The sequence below is a fragment of the Lissotriton helveticus genome, chromosome 9 (genome assembly GCF_964261635.1).
Source record: "Lissotriton helveticus chromosome 9, aLisHel1.1, whole genome shotgun sequence".
Lineage (NCBI taxonomy): Eukaryota > Metazoa > Chordata > Amphibia > Caudata > Salamandridae > Lissotriton > Lissotriton helveticus.
In genome coordinates this window covers 1,278,958,259-1,278,980,644 of record NC_136070.1, presented here as the reverse complement: position 1 = coordinate 1,278,980,644, position 22,386 = coordinate 1,278,958,259, and the positions used below count along the sequence as shown (strand labels likewise).

The following is a 22,386-nucleotide window of genomic DNA, read 5'->3' as shown; positions in this document are numbered from 1 at the left end:
GGCCACTCTGGTTCCTCTTGGCTGGGGATGGCCCGGGTGGCCATGGATCGGGTCGTTACGCAGACCCATTCAGGGAGACCAAGCATCCCCAGGTGCTCCCTCCGTTCAACGGCTGACCAGGGGGAGCTTTCGAGGTCGTTCCCCAGAAGGCAGTCCACTGGGGCATCGTCGCGGACAGTTACTTTTAGCATGCCGGACACCCCCCCCCCCACTCGAAGGGGATGCGGGCCATCTGGCACAGGCTTTCGGAGTTGTCTGCCGACCGCACTGGACAAAGTACATTTGGTAGGATCTGGTCAGGGGTCACCAGGTGGCAGCGGACTGTGGTCACACTGGCCCCTGTGTCACGGAGGGCTTCCGCCCGGCGTCCATTGATTGTGACCCACTGGCTGTATTTCTGCGTGTTGGCGGGGATGGGCGCCCGCGGGACCATGTCCCTCTCTCCTAGACAGTTTTGGAAAAGGTGATGGACAGAGTTTCTGAATGATGCAGAATACTCTTACCAAGTCAATAGATCATGGTTTTAATCCCTCACTGTTTTTTTAGCTCACTGCACCATCCCAGCTAAGAACCTGGCTATATGCAAATTAGTCTGTTCCTGTCCCAGTGCATGATGGGAACAGGGCAAACCAAACTACCAAGCCAATTCTTATACTGGGAAGGAAACAAGCTTCCGGGGACCGGTTTCTGGCATCTCTCCTAGACAGACCAGGGACATGGCAGCTGGTTCCCACTCGGGCTGGTACGGCTCGTACTCTTCGGCGTCTTCCTGGCCTAGCTCTTCTCCCAGAGCGGCGGCGGTGATCTGGCGGTTCATGGGACTCTGATTTTTCGGGCAGTTGGGATCATTGGCGTAGTTGCCGGGTCGCTGGCATTTGTGGCAGGTAACGTTGGCGCGGAAACCTGGTCGCGTTGGAGGGCTACCTCTTCCGGCCGGGGGCGGGGGGTTGCTAGTGGAGGGCACTGTGACGGTGTCCCGGCCCCGACCCTGGCCTCCTCCTCCTCCCCGTGGCCGGTGGGGCCCTTGGGAGGCTCTGTTGTGCTCGCTGGGCCAGTTTCGAGGGACTCGGGTGCTTTCCCATCGGTCTGCTTCGATGGCGAGTTTCCGAGGTTCGGTCAGTTTACTATCAAGGAGGTGCTGTCTTAGTTCGACAAAGCAATTATTGGAGAGGTGCTCCCATACAATCAGGTTGAATAATTGCTCGTAGGTGGTGACCTGGCTGCCCTTGATCCATCCATCAAAGGCTCGGCTAAAAAAGTTCACATACTCCACCCAAGTTGTACCAGGGATCCGTTTGCAGTCCCGAAATCTCTGCCGGTACATCTCGGGCGTGAGCCCATAGCGAGTGAGGAGGGCGGCCTTCATGTGGTCGTAGGATGTCATCTGGTGGTCGGGGAGTTGCAGCAGGGCGTCTCTTCCTTCGTTAACGAATTTACCCAATAGCCCGGCTCCCCAGTCGCTCCGTGGAATTCGGTGGGAGGTCATTGCTACCTCGTAGGCTTTAAACCATTGCTGGATATCATCGTTCCGGTAGTATTCCCGGACGACGTCCTTGGGGATGTGGACCTTGGGGTCCGTCGGAGCCGTGGGGCTCGGGTGCCCGGAGACGCCGAGGTCTTTGTTCTGCCGTCGAATTTCTAGCTCCTTCAAGTTGCGCTCATGCTCGTATGCTAGTCTTTTTTCTTCCAGCTCCCTCTGGCTCTTTTTCTCTTCTCGTTCTTCCCTGAGCCGTAAGTGTTCGAGTGTTATTTTTTGCTCTGCCAATTTGAGTTCTCCATCTAAGCGGAGTCGAGCCAGCTCCAATTCGTGGAGCCGGCTTTTCTCCCGTTCTCGGGCCTCTTCGGACGAGAGGCCCGATCTTCTTTCGTCTGCAGGGGTGGTACTTGTTTCGGTGGTCTCGAGGCTTTGATTTTGGGGTGGGGATGTTTCCGTCTCCACCCAAGCTTCTAAGGCGTGCTTGAGGTCATCTTTCGTGCTCAGTCCCGTGGTAGCAATGCCCAGCTCTATGCAAAATTGCTTTAGTTCTTTGTGGCTGTATTCTTCCAGCTTTTCCATCTGAAATGTTTCCGTTGTTCCACTCTCCTTTGTCGTCATGGTTGCTGTGTGTCGTGGGGTGAGTTACTCTCTGTACGATTATGCGTCGGCTCGGATCGGGCCGCTGGCCACCAATGTTAGACGGGGACCCGGAGGGTCGGCCGAGTACAGGGGGGAGAGGCCTCCGGAGAGGGTCCTCCCCGGTAATCGTACAGACAGGTAACTTCCCCCCCCCCACAGATAGACACCACACAGGGACGAGTTCTTCACACTTTTATATATCTTAAGAGCAAGGTAATTGATGGTACAGCCGGACCAGGATACGAGGATCCTGTCAATTCTAGTCTCTTTGGGGGGAAGGGTAGCGGGACAGTCTCAGTACCGGACAGGTACGGGGGTAGCAGGTGTGGAGCTCACAGTCCTCGAGCTGATGGTTCGCAAGTAGGGGCCGCAGCAGCGCCAGCAGGCCTTCCGGATGGTTCACGAAAGGATGAGCCGCGGCAGCGCCAGCAGGCCTTCAAGATGGTTCACGAAAGGATGAGCCGCGGCAGCGCCAGCAGGCCTTCAAGATGGTTCACGAAAGGATGAGCCGCGGCAGCGCCAGCAGGCCTTCAAGATGGTTCACGAAAGGATGAGCCGCGGCAGCGCCAGCAGGCCTTCAAGATGGTTCACGAAAGGATGAGCCGCGGCAGCGCCAGCAGGCCTTCAAGATGAGTTCGTCTCGGTGTCTCTCGACTCCAGGATACAACTACCTCCTGCTCTGGAGCTGCCCCAGTTATAGGCCTGGCGCCCTTTGATGTCCGGACCCTCGCACTTGGAGGTCGGGGGGTCCGGGATGAGGGAGTCCAGACACCCAGCAGGGGGGTGGAGCCAGCGCCCAGGGAGGCTGGGGCGATCGACACCTGGCGGAGGGGAGCCGTTGACACTCCTTCTCCCATTGACCTGCCAAGTGGTCTCTTTACCCCCTGGGTGGATGGTGGTGCCTCGATGTCGGGCCTGGCTGGGCCCGAGGCCGAGGTCGACCCGAGGCCACGAGGCCTGGTCGAGTAGGGTCCAAAATGGCGGCTGGGCCGGGGACAGGGGTTCTGGAAAGGACCCGGGCCAGCCGATACGGTGGTGTTCAGGAGCCAGGGTTCCGTCGGGGAAGGGCCGGTTCCGTCGGGGAAGGGCCGGAGGTTGTCCCGGCAGGCTGCGGGGGTGGTTCTTGTCCGGGGAGCAGGAGGAGCAGGGGTCCGCGACCCGCCATGCGGGGAGGGGACAGCCTGGCCACGAGGCCTGTCCAACAGTAAACTTCAACTTAAGTGTAAATGTACTACTTTTTGGTAATCACAAAAGTAAGCTACTACTAGTAACTTTACTGCTTGTAATATTACTAGTAGTAACTTTACTACTAGTAACTTTACTGTTAGTAATATTACTAGTAGTAACTTTACTACTAGTAACTTTGTATCTAGTCATTTGACTAGTAGTATGTTTACTAGTAGTAAATGTGAGAAGTTGGCCTGATAGGTGATGTTTCCAATTCTGGAACCACCTATTATCAGACCAAACAATCACTTATGGTGTCAGGTTGTAAGTCAACCTTGTTAGACAAGCTATCCTAGGGGTAGCATGGACTAAGCAGCCTAAAGGCTTAACTTAAGAGGTCGTGTTAAGCGAGCTGTTTTACCACATACAATCCTGTAATATCAAATGAAAGGACACCACACAAGTATATATTATAAAAATATATGTATTTATTACTAAAAACAATCCCCAGTATTCTTTATGAATAAAGGGGCACAAGCGTTAAATCAAAAGCACAGTTTAAACATACAAAGTTGCACGATTATGGATGAGGGCGTGGGCCACTCAAACCATATACTAAACAAGTGGTATAAGAGATACCAATCGAACAGTGGTTAGGCCTAGGGCCTAGGGAATCGCTGGGAGCAGTCAGGACAAGCAGTGCTGAAGTCGGAAGAGGCCCACGGGATCCGGGAGCAGTGCGGAAAGCGCACGCATGCACCAATGTTAACCAATGGTGCGTAAAAATGACAAAGTTAGAGTTTAAGGACACTTCCGCTGAACCTAGAGGAACAAAACTTAAGACACGGACCCTAGAGGTGTGCACCAGTGTGGGAACACCGGTGGAGCAAAGTTACCTCACCCACAGGAAGCGGGTGCACAGGGTCGAAGTTGAGTCGGGTTTCGTCACGCAGGCTCTTGGTGCTTGAAGCTGAAAGGGCTGCAGGCGGGGTGAAAGAGAAGTGTCCGGTGGAGTCCAAGGGTGGACTCGAGTCGAAAAGTACCTGAAAGCAGAGGGGACAGAGTCTGGGTCACTCAGCAGTGACCAGGGTGGAACCAGGACGGAACCAGGCAATGTCGGGCGCAATCAGGTCGCTGTCGCGGTGCTTCTCTCCGCTGTCACGTGGGCTATGGGGCATCTACGACGTCCAGGAGCAGGTCACGATCTGTCCCACGCAGGCTCTCACCGTCGGCGCTGTCGGCTTCAAGATTGGAGCAAACAACACTTGGCAAAAGCAATCCACGCGGAACCGGGAGATTGCTTCTCACTCGAACCAGGAAGGTCAGAGTGGGGGCTCCTTTTCAGGGGAGCTGGTGCAGATCTGGAGCAACCAGATTCACAAGTCGGTTTTAAGTTTTCGTCGGCACAGGGGCCACTAGCCGGCTGGCAAGTGACCGGGCCAACGCATTGAGCCAAAAGTAGCAGAAAGGCCCCACGCAGCACTCGATGAGTGTAGAGGGGTGAGCTTCGGTGCAAGAGTGGCTCAGGGTTGGGGCTTCTCAAACCCCGGTGCACAGCTTCAAGGGTCACTCGTGGGCTGCACGGTCAGCGTCTCTTGGTCAATTCAAGATGGCGTGCCCCACGCTTCCGGTCGCCTCCACGGGTCTCAGCTCTGCAGGGACTGTGGATCGGGCTGTTGGAAGGCAGGCAAGCTTGATCTCGTCGATCTCAGTCGCTCAAGTTCCGGCGGGAACTGCAACTAAGTAGATGTCGAGGGCTGGATGGTGCCTGCTGCTGCAGGGTGGTCACTCCTTGACCACAAGGGAGATTCTTCGGGCTTCCACGTTGAGATGGAGGTCCAAGGGTCCAGAGTTTTGTTTCTAATGTTTCTTCCAGGAAATCTGATGTGCATTGGCACTGCTCCCACTCTTATTCGAATCTGGGGGGCGTGATTACCTGCTAGGTCCCCCCCTATGGGTGGGACCCAGGAAGGGGGTGGATACACCCCTTTCCTTTGATCCAGGCCGCCCTGGCACGAGGGCTGGAGTGCCCCAGAACCGGTTTGGCCGGATTATGCAAGGGGCAGCCTTGTGCGCCCCAGGCAGTGTCTGGTTTCTTTCAGACCTCCCTGCTACAATCCACTATCTCCTGTCTGGAGGGTGGTGACACCCTCCTGTGGCAGGAAACCCTTTGTCCAGGCCCCATTTGCTGAGTTTCGGTCAGCTGCAGGGGTCCAGACTCTTGTCTGTGGCAGAGGCATCCATTTTGTGGATCTAAGGCCCTTTTAGAAATTAACCGCATTAAAGTAAAGGAACATGTCTTACCCCTCTAGAGGGGTGGAATGCTATCCCCGTCGCCAGAACTGGCGAGGGGATAGTATTCCAAATCGTATGACACCTTACACGACATGTTTTGATAAAGCCAAACCAGAGTTGCTATATAACCGCGAGGATTATAAGGCACTTAAGAGTATATGGTATGGCATTATCCTGAAACAGCTTAGGGAGTTGTTACCGACAGCTGCAGACAGGCTCAGCTCGTGCTAGAGCTCCATCTCACATTAAACCACGCACTCTGCCTCCAGGATTGATGAGGCCTTCCATAGGAGTGGCTCACAGGTTTATATGTGTCCAGATATAGGTTTAGATATAGGTATACTATATCTAAGTAAGGGGTGATTACACCACCTTACCCCAGCTGAGTGATCAGCCAGTTGTGTCAATTTAAGAACCAGCCAGGGGTGGCAAAAGATATGCTGCAGCCCCTGGTAGGCCTTGGTGGCCCCTATGCCCTGGGCACCTATAGTGCATTATACAGGGGCTGACAAGGAGTCCATTTCCAATTGTGGTATGTGCCTATAGCACATGTATCATTAATTTAGTGAGAGAACAGCAGGCTGGGGGTCTGATCAGCAGGCCCACAGCCTCAGTAGTCGAAAACCAGTGAAGCAAAAAGCAAAAATTTGGGGGTGACCATAGGATAGCAGACCCTACTCTCCTACAGTAAAGTTACTAGTATGTTATGTTATGTTATGTTATGTTATAGATTTTTATTATGCGCGCAGCTACTCCAGCTAAGGAGCGTCCTGGCGCATTGACGAGGAATAGCATGAGAAACATAACACAGCTAAAAGAGCCAAAAGGACCACCTTAAATACATAGCACATACTAAGGGTAAAAAAAAAAAATAAAAAAAAAAAACTAAAACAGGAATGTTTTCAAGGCTTTCCTAAAAGCCATAAGATCTTCTAACAGGCGCAGTTCCACCGGGAGGGAGTTCCAAGCTGATGCCGCCTTTACTCCAAAGGAACGGCCACCCATGCGGCAGAGCCTATATCTGGGAACTACCGCCAGGGCCTGGCCCTGGGAGCGAAGAGTGCGCGTAGGGACATAAAAGAGAAGAGAGCCAGACAAAATTTCAGGACCCATGCCTCTCAAGATCTTAAAGGCGAGGCAGAGTATCTTAAAAAGAATCCGCTTCCGTATTGGGAGCCAGTGTAGGGAACGGAGAACATTCGCGACCGAACAGAATTTAGGGAGGCTGACGATTGCCCTGGCTGCGGCGTTTTGTACTCGTTGTAATCGAGTAAATTCGGCCAGATTGGCCCCGGCGAGAAGGGAACTCGCGTAATCCAAGCGAGAGATGACAGTAGCCTGGATTACAAGCTGTCTAGTTGGGGCATCAAAGTACTTAAGAACAGGTCTTAAGCCTCTCAACAGACCGAAACAACAAGCCGCTGTTCTTTTAGTGTGCCCTACAAAAGTCAGGCCCGAATCTATCCACACGCCCAGGTTTTTCAGCTCCAGAACCGGCGCCGGGGATGGTCCCAGCTCACGTGGCCACCATTGGTCACCCCAAAGTTCCGCTCCCCTACCGACAACCATAACCTCTGTTTTAGTGGCATTCAGCTGGAGACAGTTTCCTGTCAGCCAGCTTGCCACCGCCTTCAATCCATCCTGAAACCTGGGGGCATCCACTTCTGCGTCCCCGCTGAGAGTAACCGCCAGCTGTGTGTCATCGGCATATGAGACCAATGTTAGGCCCCACTGCCTCGCGACATCAGCTAGCGGTCTCACGTAAAGATTAAACAACGTGGGGCTCAGCGAGGACCCCTGTGGGACCCCCATGGCCAGTGGTTGGAAGTTGGACTTGAAGGGAGAGATGGAAACACAGAAGGAACGATCGCCAAGGTAGGAGCGGAACCATTGCAGGGCCAGTCCACCGACACCTATCTCCTCGAGCCGATGCAGGAGGATGCTGTGCGAGACGGTATCGAAAGCGGCGCTGAGATCTAACAGTATCAGCGCCGCCGTCTGTCCAGCATCCAGCACCGCACGGAGATGTTCCACCATCGTGACCATAGTGACTTACCTTTGTGAATACCACAAAGTAGTAATCTTTACATTTAAGTCTTGCAAGCTGCATGGATTACTATTTTTTGTGCTACAGTTTTTGAACAGACCTTGATAATAGGCTCTTGGTTGTGGTTATTCAATGTCCTTTTTTATTGTCATTTTGTATTTCTTTGTTTTTTGAATCAAATCCACATTTTCTTTATATTGCAATGCATTTTGAGATAGTCTAACTTTCACTGAAGGAAATCAATACACTCTCTGCTCTATTGCCTATTTCTCTGCAAAGTTTAGCATGTTAGAGCACAGTCATTTATTCACTGATCAGACTTATATAGTTCTAAAACTAAACATAATGTACAAAATTGTATTTATCACTCACATTGACCCGTACGCATACTAAATACTGTATACGCAGTCCCTATGTCTTCTTAGTGTTCACTGCAAAAGTGTGGGCTCTGTCTAAATGGCCAACTATTTTGAAGCTCCCACTATTAAAATAACTGTCACCTTTTGTTCATCGTATCATCAGAAATTAAGAGGTAGTCCTACTACAACTATTTGTACATCTTTATAGGCCCACCTATGTGTTAGAGCATGATGCATTATCTTGGAATCTAAATAATATATATATTCATCTGGCGAAAGGTATTGAATCCAATGTGTCACCTTTCTCAGAATGTCTTGCTCTTATGGCCATGTAAATGTGTGGAATTACATTTTAACAATAAATATTGTTCTAACGGTTTCATCCTTTTTTCAGGCTCTTCGTCGTACATTGCAGGTGACGCTCCAGTAAAGTATTCCCTATTAGTGGAGGTCACATTCTTGAGCTGCTGTAAAGCATTATCTGCTTTAGGCAATCTTTTCCTTCTCTGATCCCTACAGTAAATATCTTAGACAGCGGTCTGTTTCCCATCTTAACGTCTTCTCTTCATTGACATAACTTTTCAAAAGAAGCACATATGGTACAAATGTCCATAAAGACATCTTGATGTCCAGCTTGTTGATTAAAGGTTCATCCTGATTCACTTCCAAGATATGCTTATGCTCTGTTTCCTGTTCTCATTAGAGGTGGAATATGATTCACGATTCTCAATTGTACTTATGATACTCTATGGGCCCGATTCACAGAACTAACTTAAGACAAAATCCTAAACTTACTACTTTTGGTATTCACAGAAGTTAGGATTTTGTCTTAAGTTTGTCTTAAGACAGACTTAAGACAGAATCCTAACTTAAGTCTGTCTTAAGTCTGTCTTAAGACAAAATCCTAACTTCTGTGAATACCAAAAGTAGTAAGTTTAGGATTTTGTCTTAAGTTAGTTCTGTGAATCGGACCCAATGTTTTTATTCATTAAAGAGCTGTGCTACTGGAAAAGCCTTGGCATCCGGTCTACTGTTAAAGCGATATTCACTGAATCACATTTTCGTTTGTCTAGTTGTCAGTCCATCGTAAGCAAGTCCACACGGAGAGTGTATCGTGCCGATGGCATATCACATAGGGTACAGGTCGCGCAAAGTCTGATTTATAATTAAGGTGCTTTTTCGCTATGTTTGATTTCACCAAAAATTTGCAGGTAACACAGCTCTTAGAGTGGTAGTAGCTTTTATTGCTTGTGCCAGTATTAGTTATTTTTAGGAAGGATTTGTTCTTTCTGCTTTCACTGGAAAATCTCTGAAGTCTTTATTAGTTTTATGAAAAGTTTTCCTGTTTAACCATTCACTATTTTTATCCATGTATGTTGTACATTTGTAGGATAATGGTGAATAAGAGGTAATAAAGGTAATTCTCTCTTTTGTCTTGTCATTTGGTTGGTTGAAGTAAGGTTTCTAGAGACATTGTTTTGGCCTCAACCGTGGCCTGTTGAAATGTATTCAAATTGTATTGTCTTGCTTGAAACATTTAGAGTAAATAGTCCTGTTTCATTTCCAGTTCATTGAAGTCTCAAAAGACTCTTCTCAATCTTAACAAATGACGGCGCGGCACACTGCCGATGATGTTTAGGGATGAAAGATACTTAGGTGCGAAATAGATTCTTGTCTCATGATTTTTTATAGATATATGGCCAAATTTCCAATCTCTACACTTTATGTCTACACCCAGTTAGTGTGCAATTGGTTTTACTATAGTGATTGTGAATGTTAATTTCAAATGTATTTAATTGAGTTCACTTTGGACACTTCTATTATTCATTCAGGGAGCCATTCCAGACTCCAAAATAGTGTTAATATATCCACCCAAAAATGTACCACTGTGTTACAAACAGGGGCTATTAAGTTTACAGCTCATAATCAAAAATAGACCAGATTATTTGCACAGAATCATGCCACATTGTACACTACTGCAGGGCCTCTTTCATGGGCATCACAAGCTGCAGGGAAGCAAACACACAAGCCAACTAAATCCCCCAATGCACACCTTTAACAAGTGCATGTGCCACACTACTAGTTCAGCGACGACCCTATACACTCAGGGCCCGATTCACAGAACTAATTTAAGACAAAATCCTAAACTTACTACTTTTGGTATTCACAGAAGTTAGAATTTTGTCTTAAGTTTGTCTTAAGTTTGTCTTAAGACAGACTTAAGACAAAATCCTAACCTCTGTGAATACTAAAAGTGGTAAGTTTAGGATTTAGTTCTGTGAATCGGCCCCTCAGTGCCCAATTCACAAAGGTAAAGTTAGACCAAAATTCTAACTTATACTAAAAGTCCAACTTTACTTCTTTTCGGTATTCACAAAGGAAAGTTACTACTAGTACCTTTATTACCAGTTCTTTTACTAGTAGTAACTTTACTAGTAATATGTTTACTAGCAGTAAAGTTACTAGTAGTACCTTTCCTTTGAGAATACCAATACGTTGTAAATGTAAGTAGTAAACTTATACTTAAGTCTAAGTTTACTACCTTTTAGTATTCACAAAGGTACGTTACCACTAGTAACTTTACTACTAGTAACTGTACTAGTAATAACTTTACTACTAGTAAATTTACTAGTAGTAAACTTACCTTGTAAATAAATAAAGCTGTAAGGTTAGACTCTTGGTTCAAATTAGATTTTTGGTCTAAATGTATCTTTGTGGGTCAGGCCCTCGGTGCCGACTGTAATCTATATATTGCCAGATACAGCCACCGCCCTGTCCATAGCCCACCCCACTTCTTAGCTTTCTTGCTGAACCAACCCTCTCTCAGAACCCTCTGGTAATTGTTAGAGATCATTAAAAATGTGTTGTTTTGTAAATAGTTCAGCCATCTTTGACTTTCCATTCGCACTGTTGTTGCTCCTGCTGCTACTGGGTGATTCCCAAGGACTCGTAAACGTACCCACCAGCAGCGGCACTTACGCTATAGTGGAAGAGAGTCGCCCCCGCCTGCTGCCCCAGGAAAGCGATAAAATAAAACGATAATAAAGACGTTTTATTATTGTTTTATTTTTCCTTTCCTGTTGAGTATTTGGGGGCGGGGCCAGAGAGATGACAGGAGGAGTGGTGGGCAGCACTGTTGTCAGTGCGCATGTCGGTTTGGGTGGCCGTTTCAGTCCGGCCTAACAGTCATGCGCACTGAAGCTCTCTCCAACCCGAACTGCATTGTCGGATTGGAGACAGCGGGCACACCAAGCACAGGCTCCCAGTCTCACTTGGAGCGCTAATTTGTGGCTGTTAGACGGACCGGGAGGGTCGGCCGAGGATAAGGGGAGAGGTCTCCGGGGAGATCCGTCTCCAGTAATCGTACAGACAAATAACTTCCCCCCCACTGACGTACACCACACAAGGATAAGGTTCAACGTTACTTTATAAGCAATTCTTTAAGTACGGTGAGGTGGTACAAGGAGGTCTGGACTCCGGGGTCCCCTCTATTCTAGTCTCTTGGTTGGGTAAGGGGGGTAGCGGGACAGTCTCGTTACCACTCTGGGGGATGTGGTGGTAGATGGATTAGCTCACAATCCTCGAGCTCGGCGTTCTAGATGATCGGGCCGCGGCGGAGCCAGCAGGTCCCGGGATGGCTGAAGGTAGTGACGGTCCGCGGCGGAGCCAGCAGGTCCCGATGAAGATGGGTGCAGAGAGCCGCGGCAGCGCCAGCAGGCAGATCGGTAGTTCGCAAGGCAGGGCTACGGCAGCGCCAGCAGTCCGTCAAGGATGAGTTCTTCACTGCGTCTCTCGACTCCAGGATACAACTGCCTTCCTGCTCTGGAGCTGCGCCAGTTATAGGTCTGGCGCCCTTTGATGTCCGGACCCTCGCACTGGGAGGTCGGGAGGTCCGGGATGAGGGAGTCCAGACACCCAGCAGGGGGGTGGAGCCAGCGCCTGGGGGAGCTGGGGGCGATCGGCACCTGGCGGGGGAGAGCCATCGACACCTCTTTCTCCCATTGACCTGCCAAGTAGTCCGCTCACCTCCTGGGTGGATGGTGGTGCCGGGATGTCGGGGCCTGGCCAGGCCCAGGGTTAGGGTTGATCGGAGGCCACGCGGCCTCGTGGTGCCGTGTCCAAGATGGCGCCCAGGCCGGGCGAGAGGGCCGGTAGGGAATCGGGCCCACGATGTGGAGATGTTCAGGGGCAGGGGCCCTATAGGAGACGGGAAACGGGTTGTTGTTGCGTGTAACGCCTGAGGAGCGGGGCTCGGGCCTGGTCGTGCGGGGAGGGAGCAAGCCTTACACGTGGCCTGTCCAACATGCGTCCCCCCCAGCTGAAGGCGGGGAGAGTCACCCATCCTCTTGGGGACTCTCCTCGTCGAGGCGGAAAAAGCGTGACAGGCCATCTGCGTTGGCGTGGTCTTGCCCGGGTCGATGTTCCACAGTGAAGTCCATCCCCTGCAGGGAGATGGACCAACGTAGTAGTTTCGGGTTTTCCCCCCGCATCTGCATTAGCCATTGCAGGGGTCGATGATCGGTCTGGACCCGGAAGTGGGTGCCGAAGAGATAAGGCCGGAGCTTTTTGAGGGCCCACACCACGGCGAAGGCCTCCCTCTCGATGGTGCTCCAGCGTTGTTCTCGGGCCAGGAGTCGTCTGCTGATGAAAGCCACTGGCTGGTCAAGTCCTTCGGGGTTCAGCTGGGAAAGGACTGCCCCAACGCCATGGTCGGAGGCATCTGTTTGGACGATAAATTCCCGACTGTAGTCGGGGGCCTGGAGCACCGGGGCGGAGCACATGGCGGCCTTCAGCTTCTCGAAGGCCGCTTGACAGTCTGGGGTCCAGTTGACCTTCTTGGGTTGGTTTTTGGATGTGAGTTCCGTGAGGGGCCCTACAATGCTGCCATAGTCCCTCACGAACCGCCGGTAGTAGCCTGTGAGTCCCAAGAAGGCGCGGACCTCGGTCTGGGTAATGGGGGGCTGCCACGACTGGATGGCAGCGATCTTGAGTTGCAAAGGGGCCACCAGACCGCTTCCCACCTGGTGCCCGAGATAGGTCACGGACCCCTGGCCAATTTGGCATTTGCTGGCCTTGATCGTGAGGCCAGCTCGTTGGAGGGCCTGTAGCACCTCTCGGAGGTGGTGGAGGTGGTCGGACCAGTGGCGGCTGTACACAGCGATATCGTCCAGGTAGGCGGCGCTGAATTCTTCGAGTCCTGCCAGGACCTGGTTCACTAGCCGCTGAAATGTTGCTGGGGCATTCTTCATGCCGAATGGCATGACCTTGAAGTGATAGTGGCCATCAGGGGTGGAGAATGCAGATCGTTCTTGGGCCCGGGGTGTGAGACCGATCTGCCAGTAGCCCGCTGTCAGGTCGAAGATGCTGAGGTAGCGGGCAGCTCCCATGCGGTCGATTAGTTCATCTGCTCGGGGGATGGGGTGTGCGTCTGTTCTGGTGACCGCATTCAAGCCCCGGTAGTCGACGCAGAACCGAAGCTCCGGCGTGGCGCCGGGGGCGGCCGCTTTGGGGACCAGTACCACTGGGCTGGCCCAGGGGCTGTCTGAGGGCTCGATGACCCCGAGCGTGAGCATCTTGGCCACCTCCTCTTGGATGCAGGCCCGTACCCGATCTGGTACGCGGTAGGCCCGATGGCGGACAGGGGGACTGTCTCCAGTGTCCACGTCGTGTAAGCACCAGGGGGTGACCCCTGGGGTGAGGGAGAACAAGGTGGCGAACTGCAGCAGGAGGTCTCGGCAGCCTTGGCGCTGTTCCAGGGTGAGGGCCTCCGAGAGTCGGACCCCGTCCACGGAGCCGTCCTTCTCCCGAGACCGTAGGAGGTCAGGGAGGGGTTCGGAGTCCTCCTCGGTTCCATTGTCGGTTGCCATCAAGAGGCTGAGCTCTGAGCGTACAAAGTGGGGTTTAAGTCTATTAGCGTGGAGGACCCGGAGAGGGTTTCGTGAAGATTCCATATCGATGAGATAGGTGACAGGGCTCTTGCGCTCGATTACTTTGAAGGGCCCCGTCCATTTGTCTTGCAGGGCCCATGGTTCGGTGGGAGACATTACCCACACTTGTTGGCCGGGTTCAAATTCGATGGAGGATGCATTCTGATCGTACCACCTTTTCATGTCCTCCTGACTGGCCTCCAGGTTTGCTTTTGCCATCTCTCTGAACCGTCGGGTCTGGTTGCGGAGGGTTAGGAGGTACTTGAAAACATCTGGAGGGTTCTTTAGAGGGGGCATTTCCCAGCCCTCTTTGACTAGGCTGAGCGGCCCCCGCACCGGGTGCCCATACAAGAATTCGAACGGGCTGAAGCCGAGGGACTTTTGGGGGACTTCTCGGTAGGCAAAGAGAAGGCACGGTAGTAGCACATCCCACTGGCGACGGAGGGGCTCTTCCAACCCCCCAATCATCCCTTTGAGCGTGCGGTTGAACCGCTCAACCAGTCCGTTTCCTTGAGGGTGATAGGGGGTCGTGAATCGGTAGGTGACCCCACACTGTTGCCAGAGGGACTTCATGTATTTTGAAATAAAGTTTGTGCCCCGGTCGCTGACGACTTCTCGGGGGAAGCCCACCCGGGAGAAGATCCCCATCAAGGCCCGGCCGACTACCGGGGCTGTCACAGTTCGCAGGGGAACAGCCTCGGGGTAGCGGGTGGCGTGGTCCACCAGTACTAGGATGAACCGATGTCCTTGTGCTGTACGGGGGTCCAGGGGTCCCACAATGTCTATCCCCACCCTCTCGAACGGAGTGGTGACCACTGGAAAAGGTTGCAGAGGTGCTTTAAGCTTGCGGCCGCTCTTCCCGCTGGCCTGGCACGTGGGGCAAGATCGGCAGTGTTGGAGTACGTCGTTCCTCATCTTGGGCCAGAAAAAGTGGGTCACCAGGCGACTGTAGGTTTTATCCTGACCCAGGTGGCCAGCCAGGGGGACATCGTGGGCCAGGTTTAGCAAGAAGTCTCTAAAGCGGAGGGGCACCACTAGTACTCGACTGGCCCCTAACTCTGCGATTCTCTGTTCGCTGTACAACAGGTCATTGTCCCAATAGACCCAATGGGTTCCGGAGGTATCCCCTGCACTCTGGGCGAGGGCTTGTTGGCGGAGCCCCTCGAGGGAGGGACAGGTCTTCTGCTCGTGGCGAAACTGTTCTTGGGTGGGCCCCCCCTCCTGACGCCACTGATCCAGGCCGGGAAGGTCCTGAGGCTGAACGAGCCCCTCGGGAGTTTGTTCTGGGGTGACGGCACGGTCGGTGTCTGGAGCGACCGGGGGAGGAGGTGCCGGCCATTCAGGTTCTTCGGGTCGGGGGATGGCACGGGCAGCCATGGACCGGGTGGTTACGCACGCCCAATCCGGGATGCCCAACATCCCTAGGTGCTCTCTCCTCTCTACGGCGGCCCACGGGGAACTCTCAAGATCATTTCCCAGGAGACAGTCTACGGGGGCATCATCTCGGACCGTCACTTCCAACATGCCGGAGACTCCTCCCCACTCGAAGGGGACGCAAGCCATCCGACATAGACTCTCCGAATTGTCGGCTGAACGGACAGGGCAGAGGACGTTCGGCAGAATCTGTTCTGGGGTCACCAGGTGACATCGGACGGCCGTTACACTGGCCCCGGTGTCTCGTAGGGCTTCGGCCCGGCGTCCATTAATGTTCACCCATTGACTGTACTTCCGGGTGTTGGCGGGTAGGGGGACCCGCGGGACCATGTCTCTTCCCCCTAGGCACGCTAGAACCATGGCGGCTGGTTCCCATTCCTGGCGTTCTTGCTCACATTCCTCATGTTCTTCGTAGATTTGTTCTTCCCCCAGGGCGGCGGCAGCCATCTGGCGGGGTCTCGGAGTCTGGCTCTGTGGACAATTCGGGTCGTTGGCGTAGTGGCCGACTCGCTGGCATCGGTGACACATGACATTGGCTCTGTATCCCGGCCGCGCCGGGGTGTTGCCCCGGTTGGCCGGGGGTGGGGTGCTGGTAGCGGGAGCGGCCGGGGCGTTGTCTCTCCCTCGTCCCTGGCCCCCTCCTCCTCCTCGGGGACGGTGCTGACCGTGGTTGTTCCGGTTCTGTTCATGGGGCCCAGTTCGGCCCACTCGGGTAATTTCCCACCGGTCAGCCTCGGCGGCAAGCTGTCGTGGATCAGTTAATTTACTGTCGAGGAGGTGCTGCCTGAGCTCGACGAAGCAGTTGTTCGATAGATGCTCCCATACCATGAGATTGAAGAGTTGCTCGTAAGTCGTTACGTTGCTTCCCTTGATCCACCCCTCGAAGGCCCGGCTGAAATAGTTCACGTATTCCACCCAAGTTGTGCCCGGGATCCGAGTGCAGTTTCGGAACCTCTGGCGGTACATTTCGGGTGTGAGCCCATAGCGGGTGAGGAGGGTAGCTTTCATGTGGTCATAGGAGGTCATCAGATGGTCTGGGAGCTGTAGCAGGGCATCGCGGCCCTCATTGACGAACCTCCCCCATAGACCGGCTCCCCAGTCGCTTCGATCGATCCGGTGGGAGGTCATAGCGATCTCGTAGGCCTTGAACCATTGCTGTATGTCGTCCTCTCGGAAATATTCTCGAACGACATCCTTGGGGATGTGTACCTTCCTTTCTGTCACCCCCGGGGGGCGCGGTTGCTCGGGCACTCCTAATTCTTTGTTCTGCTTGCGTAAGTCTATCTCAGCTAGTTTGCGTTCGTGTTCGTACGCCAGTCTCTTCTCTTCAAGCTCTCTTTGTCTCTGTTTCTCTTCCCGTTCTTCTCGGAGCCGCAGATGTTCCAGATTTAGTTTTTGTTCGGCTAATTTGAGTTCGCCATCCATTTTGAGCCGGGCCATCTCTAGCTCATGTAGTCGGTTTCTTTCTCGTTCTTGGATCTCCTCTTGCGAGAGACCCGTTCTTCGCTCCTCGGGAGCCGTGGTGTCTTTCTCTGCCGTTGCGAGATTTTGGTCCGGGGGTCTGACGGCCCCGGTTTCTGCCCATGACTCAATGGCGTGCTTGAAATCGTCTTTAGTATTCAGACCGGTGGTAGTGATACCTAGTTCAATGCAGAATTGTTTCAACTCACGATGGCTGTATTCTTCCAATTTCTCCATCTGGAATTTTTCGGTGGATCCGCTTTCTTTGGTTGACATTGTGGTTTTGTCGTGGGGTGAGCTACTCTCTGTACGATTACGCGTTGATTCGGATCCCGTCGCTGGCCACCAATGTTAGACGGACCGGGAGGGTCGGCCGAGGATAAGGGGAGAGGTCTCCGGGGAGATCCGTCTCCAGTAATCGTACAGACAAATAACTTCCCCCCCACTGACGTACACCACACAAGGATAAGGTTCAACGTTACTTTATAAGCAATTCTTTAAGTACGGTGAGGTGGTACAAGGAGGTCTGGACTCCGGGGTCCCCTCTATTCTAGTCTCTTGGTTGGGTAAGGGGGGTAGCGGGACAGTCTCGTTACCACTCTGGGGGATGTGGTGGTAGATGGATTAGCTCACAATCCTCGAGCTCGGCGTTCTAGATGATCGGGCCGCGGCGGAGCCAGCAGGTCCCGGAATGGCTGAAGGTAGTGACGGTCCGCGGCGGAGCCAGCAGGTCCCGATGAAGATGGGTGCAGAGAGCCGCGGCAGCGCCAGCAGGCAGATCGGTAGTTCGCAAGGCAGGGCTACGGCAGCGCCAGCAGTCCGTCAAGGATGAGTTCTTCACTGCGTCTCTCGACTCCAGGATACAACTGCCTTCCTGCTCTGGAGCTGCGCCAGTTATAGGTCTGGCGCCCTTTGATGTCCGGACCCTCGCACTGGGAGGTCGGGAGGTCCGGGATGAGGGAGTCCAGACACCCAGCAGGGGGGTGGAGCCAGCGCCTGGGGGAGCTGGGGGCGATCGGCACCTGGCGGGGGAGAGCCATCGACACCTCTTTCTCCCATTGACCTGCCAAGTAGTCCGCTCACCTCCTGGGTGGATGGTGGTGCCGGGATGTCGGGGCCTGGCCAGGCCCAGGGTTAGGGTTGATCGGAGGCCACGCGGCCTCGTGGTGCCGTGTCCAAGATGGCGCCCAGGCCGGGCGAGAGGGCCGGTAGGGAATCGGGCCCACGATGTGGAGATGTTCAGGGGCAGGGGCCCTATAGGAGACGGGAAACGGGTTGTTGTTGCGTGTAACGCCTGAGGAGCGGGGCTCGGGCCTGGTCGTGCGGGGAGGGAGCAAGCCTTACACGTGGCCTGTCCAACAGTGGCGCTCAGTCCAATGCTGACTCTGCAGTCATGCTGCCACTAGCAGCATGAGAGCAGCGTCAGGATTGGCCGCAGTGGAGTCTGGGAGCCTGTGCCTGGAGGAAACAAACAGAGGAGCGCGACACATATAACATTCAAAGAAGAGAAGACGATACAGCATTAAAAAGCTGAAAAGGGGCTTACTTCTCCAAACCCATCAGCGAAGCAGTGGGAGAGACAAGCGACATTTCAATGCTTTTTGTGAACTGACTCTCCCTGAAGAGTAGAAAGTCGCCTCCTCTGTACAGGATAACAATGTGAGACTCTCTGCACACTTTTTGTTGTGCAACACTCAAGCACCAGCAGTTAATATTATGATGTGTGTTCATGCTAGGCCCATGGAGGAGGGTGAAGTCCCTTTCTCACCCAGCTGTGTTTCAAGTATGTTTCTCCTCTGTTTCCACCCAGATTAAGAGCTGATGGCTTCCATGGAGGGACAGGAGGAAAACCCAGCAGAATACTGCCCAGGTAGGACACTCACTTTCAGAAAGAAGCCTGTCCTAATGTGGAGTGCCACCTGCCTGCCCATCAAACAAACATTATTTATTTCATGTTTTCAAGACTAGTTTGCAAATGCTTTCTCCTTGTTGCTTCCTTCCCAGGTGGATACCATCCGGTGAAGAAGGGGGAAGTGTTCAATGGAAGATACCAAGTCATGCACAAAGTTGGGTGGGGATATTTTTCGACGGTCTGGCTGTGCCGCGACATACCGTAAGTATTACAAACACATCAGTTTTCGTGTTTTAACAGCATTGCTTAAAAGGACCCTTAAAAACGTATTGTACACATACAAGAATAAACACAAGGCTTCAGTGTCTGTTTGTTGCCTCAAAACACACAGGACCTCATTACAAGGCCATCGCGCCGCCGGTGCGTCACTTTTCTTGACGCACCGGTGGCGCAGTGTGCCTGCCGATATTTACAAGGCCACAGTAAAGTCACTCTGCTTGACTTTCCATGGCCTTGTAAATTTAGGCCACTTTCACTCATTACTGCTTGTGAAAGGGGCATTCCACGGGTGTTGTTGTGGGAGTTCCGACATTACATCCGCGGAACCTGACGCGCTCCCAGATCTACAACATTTTGTAAACCCGGGAATGCGTCAGAATCCTACGCCTACTCAGGGGCGGCATTAAAGTGGCGCAATGAGGAGAAATACTTTTATTTCTGCTTATTTTTTCCTCTTTCTATGTGTGCTGCGGCCTGCAGCACACATAATAGACCAAAATGCCATCGATGATTTTTGGGCAGGAAGGTGTTCCTTCCTGCACAAAAACAATTCTCCCCACAAGTTAACGCAGGCACCCTTGCAACATGACACAAGGGTGCCTGCCCTGGCGCATGGCAGCCAATTTTGCCTACACAGGAGAAAGCACCCAAATGCGTTGTATTGTTGTTAATATGATGCATGCCTGTGCATTTACAATGACTTCGCTCGGCGCAGGAAAATGGCTTGCAGCACCAGGCTGCGTTATTTTTTTGTAAATGATGCACATACATTGCTTGATCATTCCTAAAACAAAACTCTTTCTTTGGTTGTGACATGTATTTTACAGTTTCTCATCTTCCATTGTGAAATACTCCTTGAAGCGCTTTAAAACTATGAAAATGAGGGGCTTAATTTACTGCAAAATGATGCAGGTGGCGCCGCAAGCCATTCTGCTGTGCAGAGATGGGTCATTTTAAAAGCACAGGGATGCATCTTATTAACAACAATCCAATGCATCCCTGTTGACTGGTGGTCAATGGTTGGTCGAACATCTGGTGGCCAATGGCTGGTTGAATGACTGGTGACCAATGGCTGGCTAAATGACTGGTGACCAATGGCTGGTCGAACGACTGGTGGCCTCTGGCTGGTCAAACGACTGGTGGCCAATGGCTGGTCGAACGACTGGTGGTCAATGGCTGGTTGAATGACTGGTGACCAATGGCTGGTGGAACGACTGGTGGCCAATGGCTGGTCGAAACACTGGTGACCAATGGTTGGTCGCACGACAGGTGTCCTGTTGAACTGGGTCCGCTCCAATCCCAACTTCAGGGGCTAGAAATCTCTGAGGATAAATTCAACGATAGACTTTGTTTTTGCCCCTAGATTCTTCCTCGGTGCCGGGGATGTATAAGATGCTATGCCACTATATGCCAGGACGTCCTCTGAGATCAGGAGGAGGCCTTACTTTTGAAATGCCCCAGGTATAGTTTAATGACCCGGGGAAGCCGTTCTTTTGCCCATCTTACCACCAGAGGCTGGAAGTTGTTTCCTATGTCTCTTTGGCTAATTTCTATTAAAAGTAAATTCAGGAAACAGCTGAAGACTTGGGCCCAGATTCTGAAAGCTGTCAGGCAGCGCAGCGCAGCGCCCAAACATGCTGCGTTGCGTTGCGTTGCGTGACAGGGAGGGAGCAGGAGAGCGCCATAGTCACAGAGATCTGGCTCTATCCTCCCCTCACCCTAGCGCCGGTGCTGATTTCAGGGGCTGTGTGTCATGCACACACTGTAGCGCTATAGTGCTAGGGTGCAACCTGAGTCTACCACAGGTTTTGTACAGGACGGGTACTCTTCCGGTACAAAATACTATGCCTCGACAAGTTTAAAAGCTGTTCCATCTTTGCATGTGTGCTGTACAGTGCAGCACACATGCAAACCCGGAAAAGAAAGGAAAAATAAAACATTTCTCTGTTTACCACCTGAAAAAATATTTATTTAAAAGCAATCACGGATATGGTGGCCTACTGACCCCAGCAGGGCGCAATCGCTGTGTTTTTTGGGATTCCTAATGAGTCGCAAAGTAAGACCGACCTCATTAATATTCATGAGATAGGTCTATTTGCAACCCACTAAGAATCAAAAAAGTGTAAAACATACTTTGCTACATTAGTGTTTACGATTACCAAATACCGAATCACCAAAAATCGCTATTTGGTCATCGCAAACAGTTATTTTAGTACATGTGGCCCTTTGACACTTAGGGCCAGATGTAGGATGGCTATTACCGGTCGGTAACCGCCGAAATCGGCCGTTACCGACCGGTAACAGCCTTTTGTGATGTAGGTGGCAAATTTACCGATTCGGTATTTACCGAATCATCATTTACCGATTCGGTATTTACCGAATCTGTAAATGACATGTAGGAATGTCTTTAAAGACTGCCGCTGTGCTTTAAGGATTCGTTATTTATCACCAACTATTGGTTGGTGGTAAATAACGAATACCTCTGTAAATGCAAATCTGTGCATTTACACCTGTGCCATGTGACAGACATACATGCCCTTAGGGCATGTATGGGTGCCGCATGTGCACACCAGCACTATTCAGGGGTGCAACAGGGTGTCAAAGTGACACCCTGCCACCCTGTACTCTTTCCCAATTTTACCGAATCGGTATTTACCGATTCGGTAATTGACATTCATTCCTATGGGCCTGGAGGCCCATAGGAATGAATGGCAATTACCGAATCAGTAAATACTGATTCGGTAAATACTGAATATTAACGATTCGGTATTTTTTACCGATTTTCTTTCTACATACTATTTACCGATTCGAAAATACCAAATCGGTAAAATTCGGTATTTTCGAGTCGGTAAATTTAAATTACCTACATCTAGCCCTTAGTGGAGGCAGTGGAGACAGAGCTCCTTTAGAAATTCAATTCAGACAAGGAGCCCCTGATCAGTCGTCCTGAACACTGCCACCTGGTGAAAGGTGGGACAGAAGGGTGCTACTACAGGCTCTGCCGTTATCCGGGGCCCGCCCTTTTGTCCTTCCTGATTATTCCCTCAGTTTGGCTGATGTGAGCCAGATGTAGAAACCTCACACCTCTCTGTGCCTCGATTTTGGGTGTTCTAGGTCGGTGACTACCTTGCTGTGAGAAGCATCACTTTACACAAAGGCTGTGTCTGGAGAGCACACTTGAAAAGAAGAACCACAACTAAAGGTTCTACATTTCTAAACAGTCTGATTGTGGTGGATAAGTGTGTGACCCCACTGTCCTACCACACTTGTGGTTCCAGTTACAAGTCCTCTCACCTACGAAGTTAGTACTTTGCAGTATACTCCGAGGACTGTTGTGCAACCAGGGCTGATGTCTGCCTGCCAGCTATGCTTGCAGAGGTGAAACGACATCACAGCAGTTTCAATCGCTTGCTGGAAGAGCTGTGTACCTGTTCTGAAGCACCTAGAAT

The 22,386-nt window shown here is 51.8% G+C and overlaps 1 protein-coding gene across 1 annotated transcript in view; it reads left to right on the top strand.

Moving 5' to 3' along the window:
* Window positions 1-22,386, top strand: part of LOC144780823 (SRSF protein kinase 3-like) — a 202,413-nt gene that overhangs the window by 50,057 nt on the left and 129,970 nt on the right. The window contains exons 2-3 of the mRNA XM_078659326.1: window positions 18,617-18,676; window positions 18,811-18,919. Coding sequence (XP_078515452.1) covers window positions 18,628-18,676; window positions 18,811-18,919 — 158 coding nt within the window. The 5' untranslated portion in view covers window positions 18,617-18,627. The remainder of the gene's footprint in view (window positions 1-18,616; window positions 18,677-18,810; window positions 18,920-22,386) is intronic.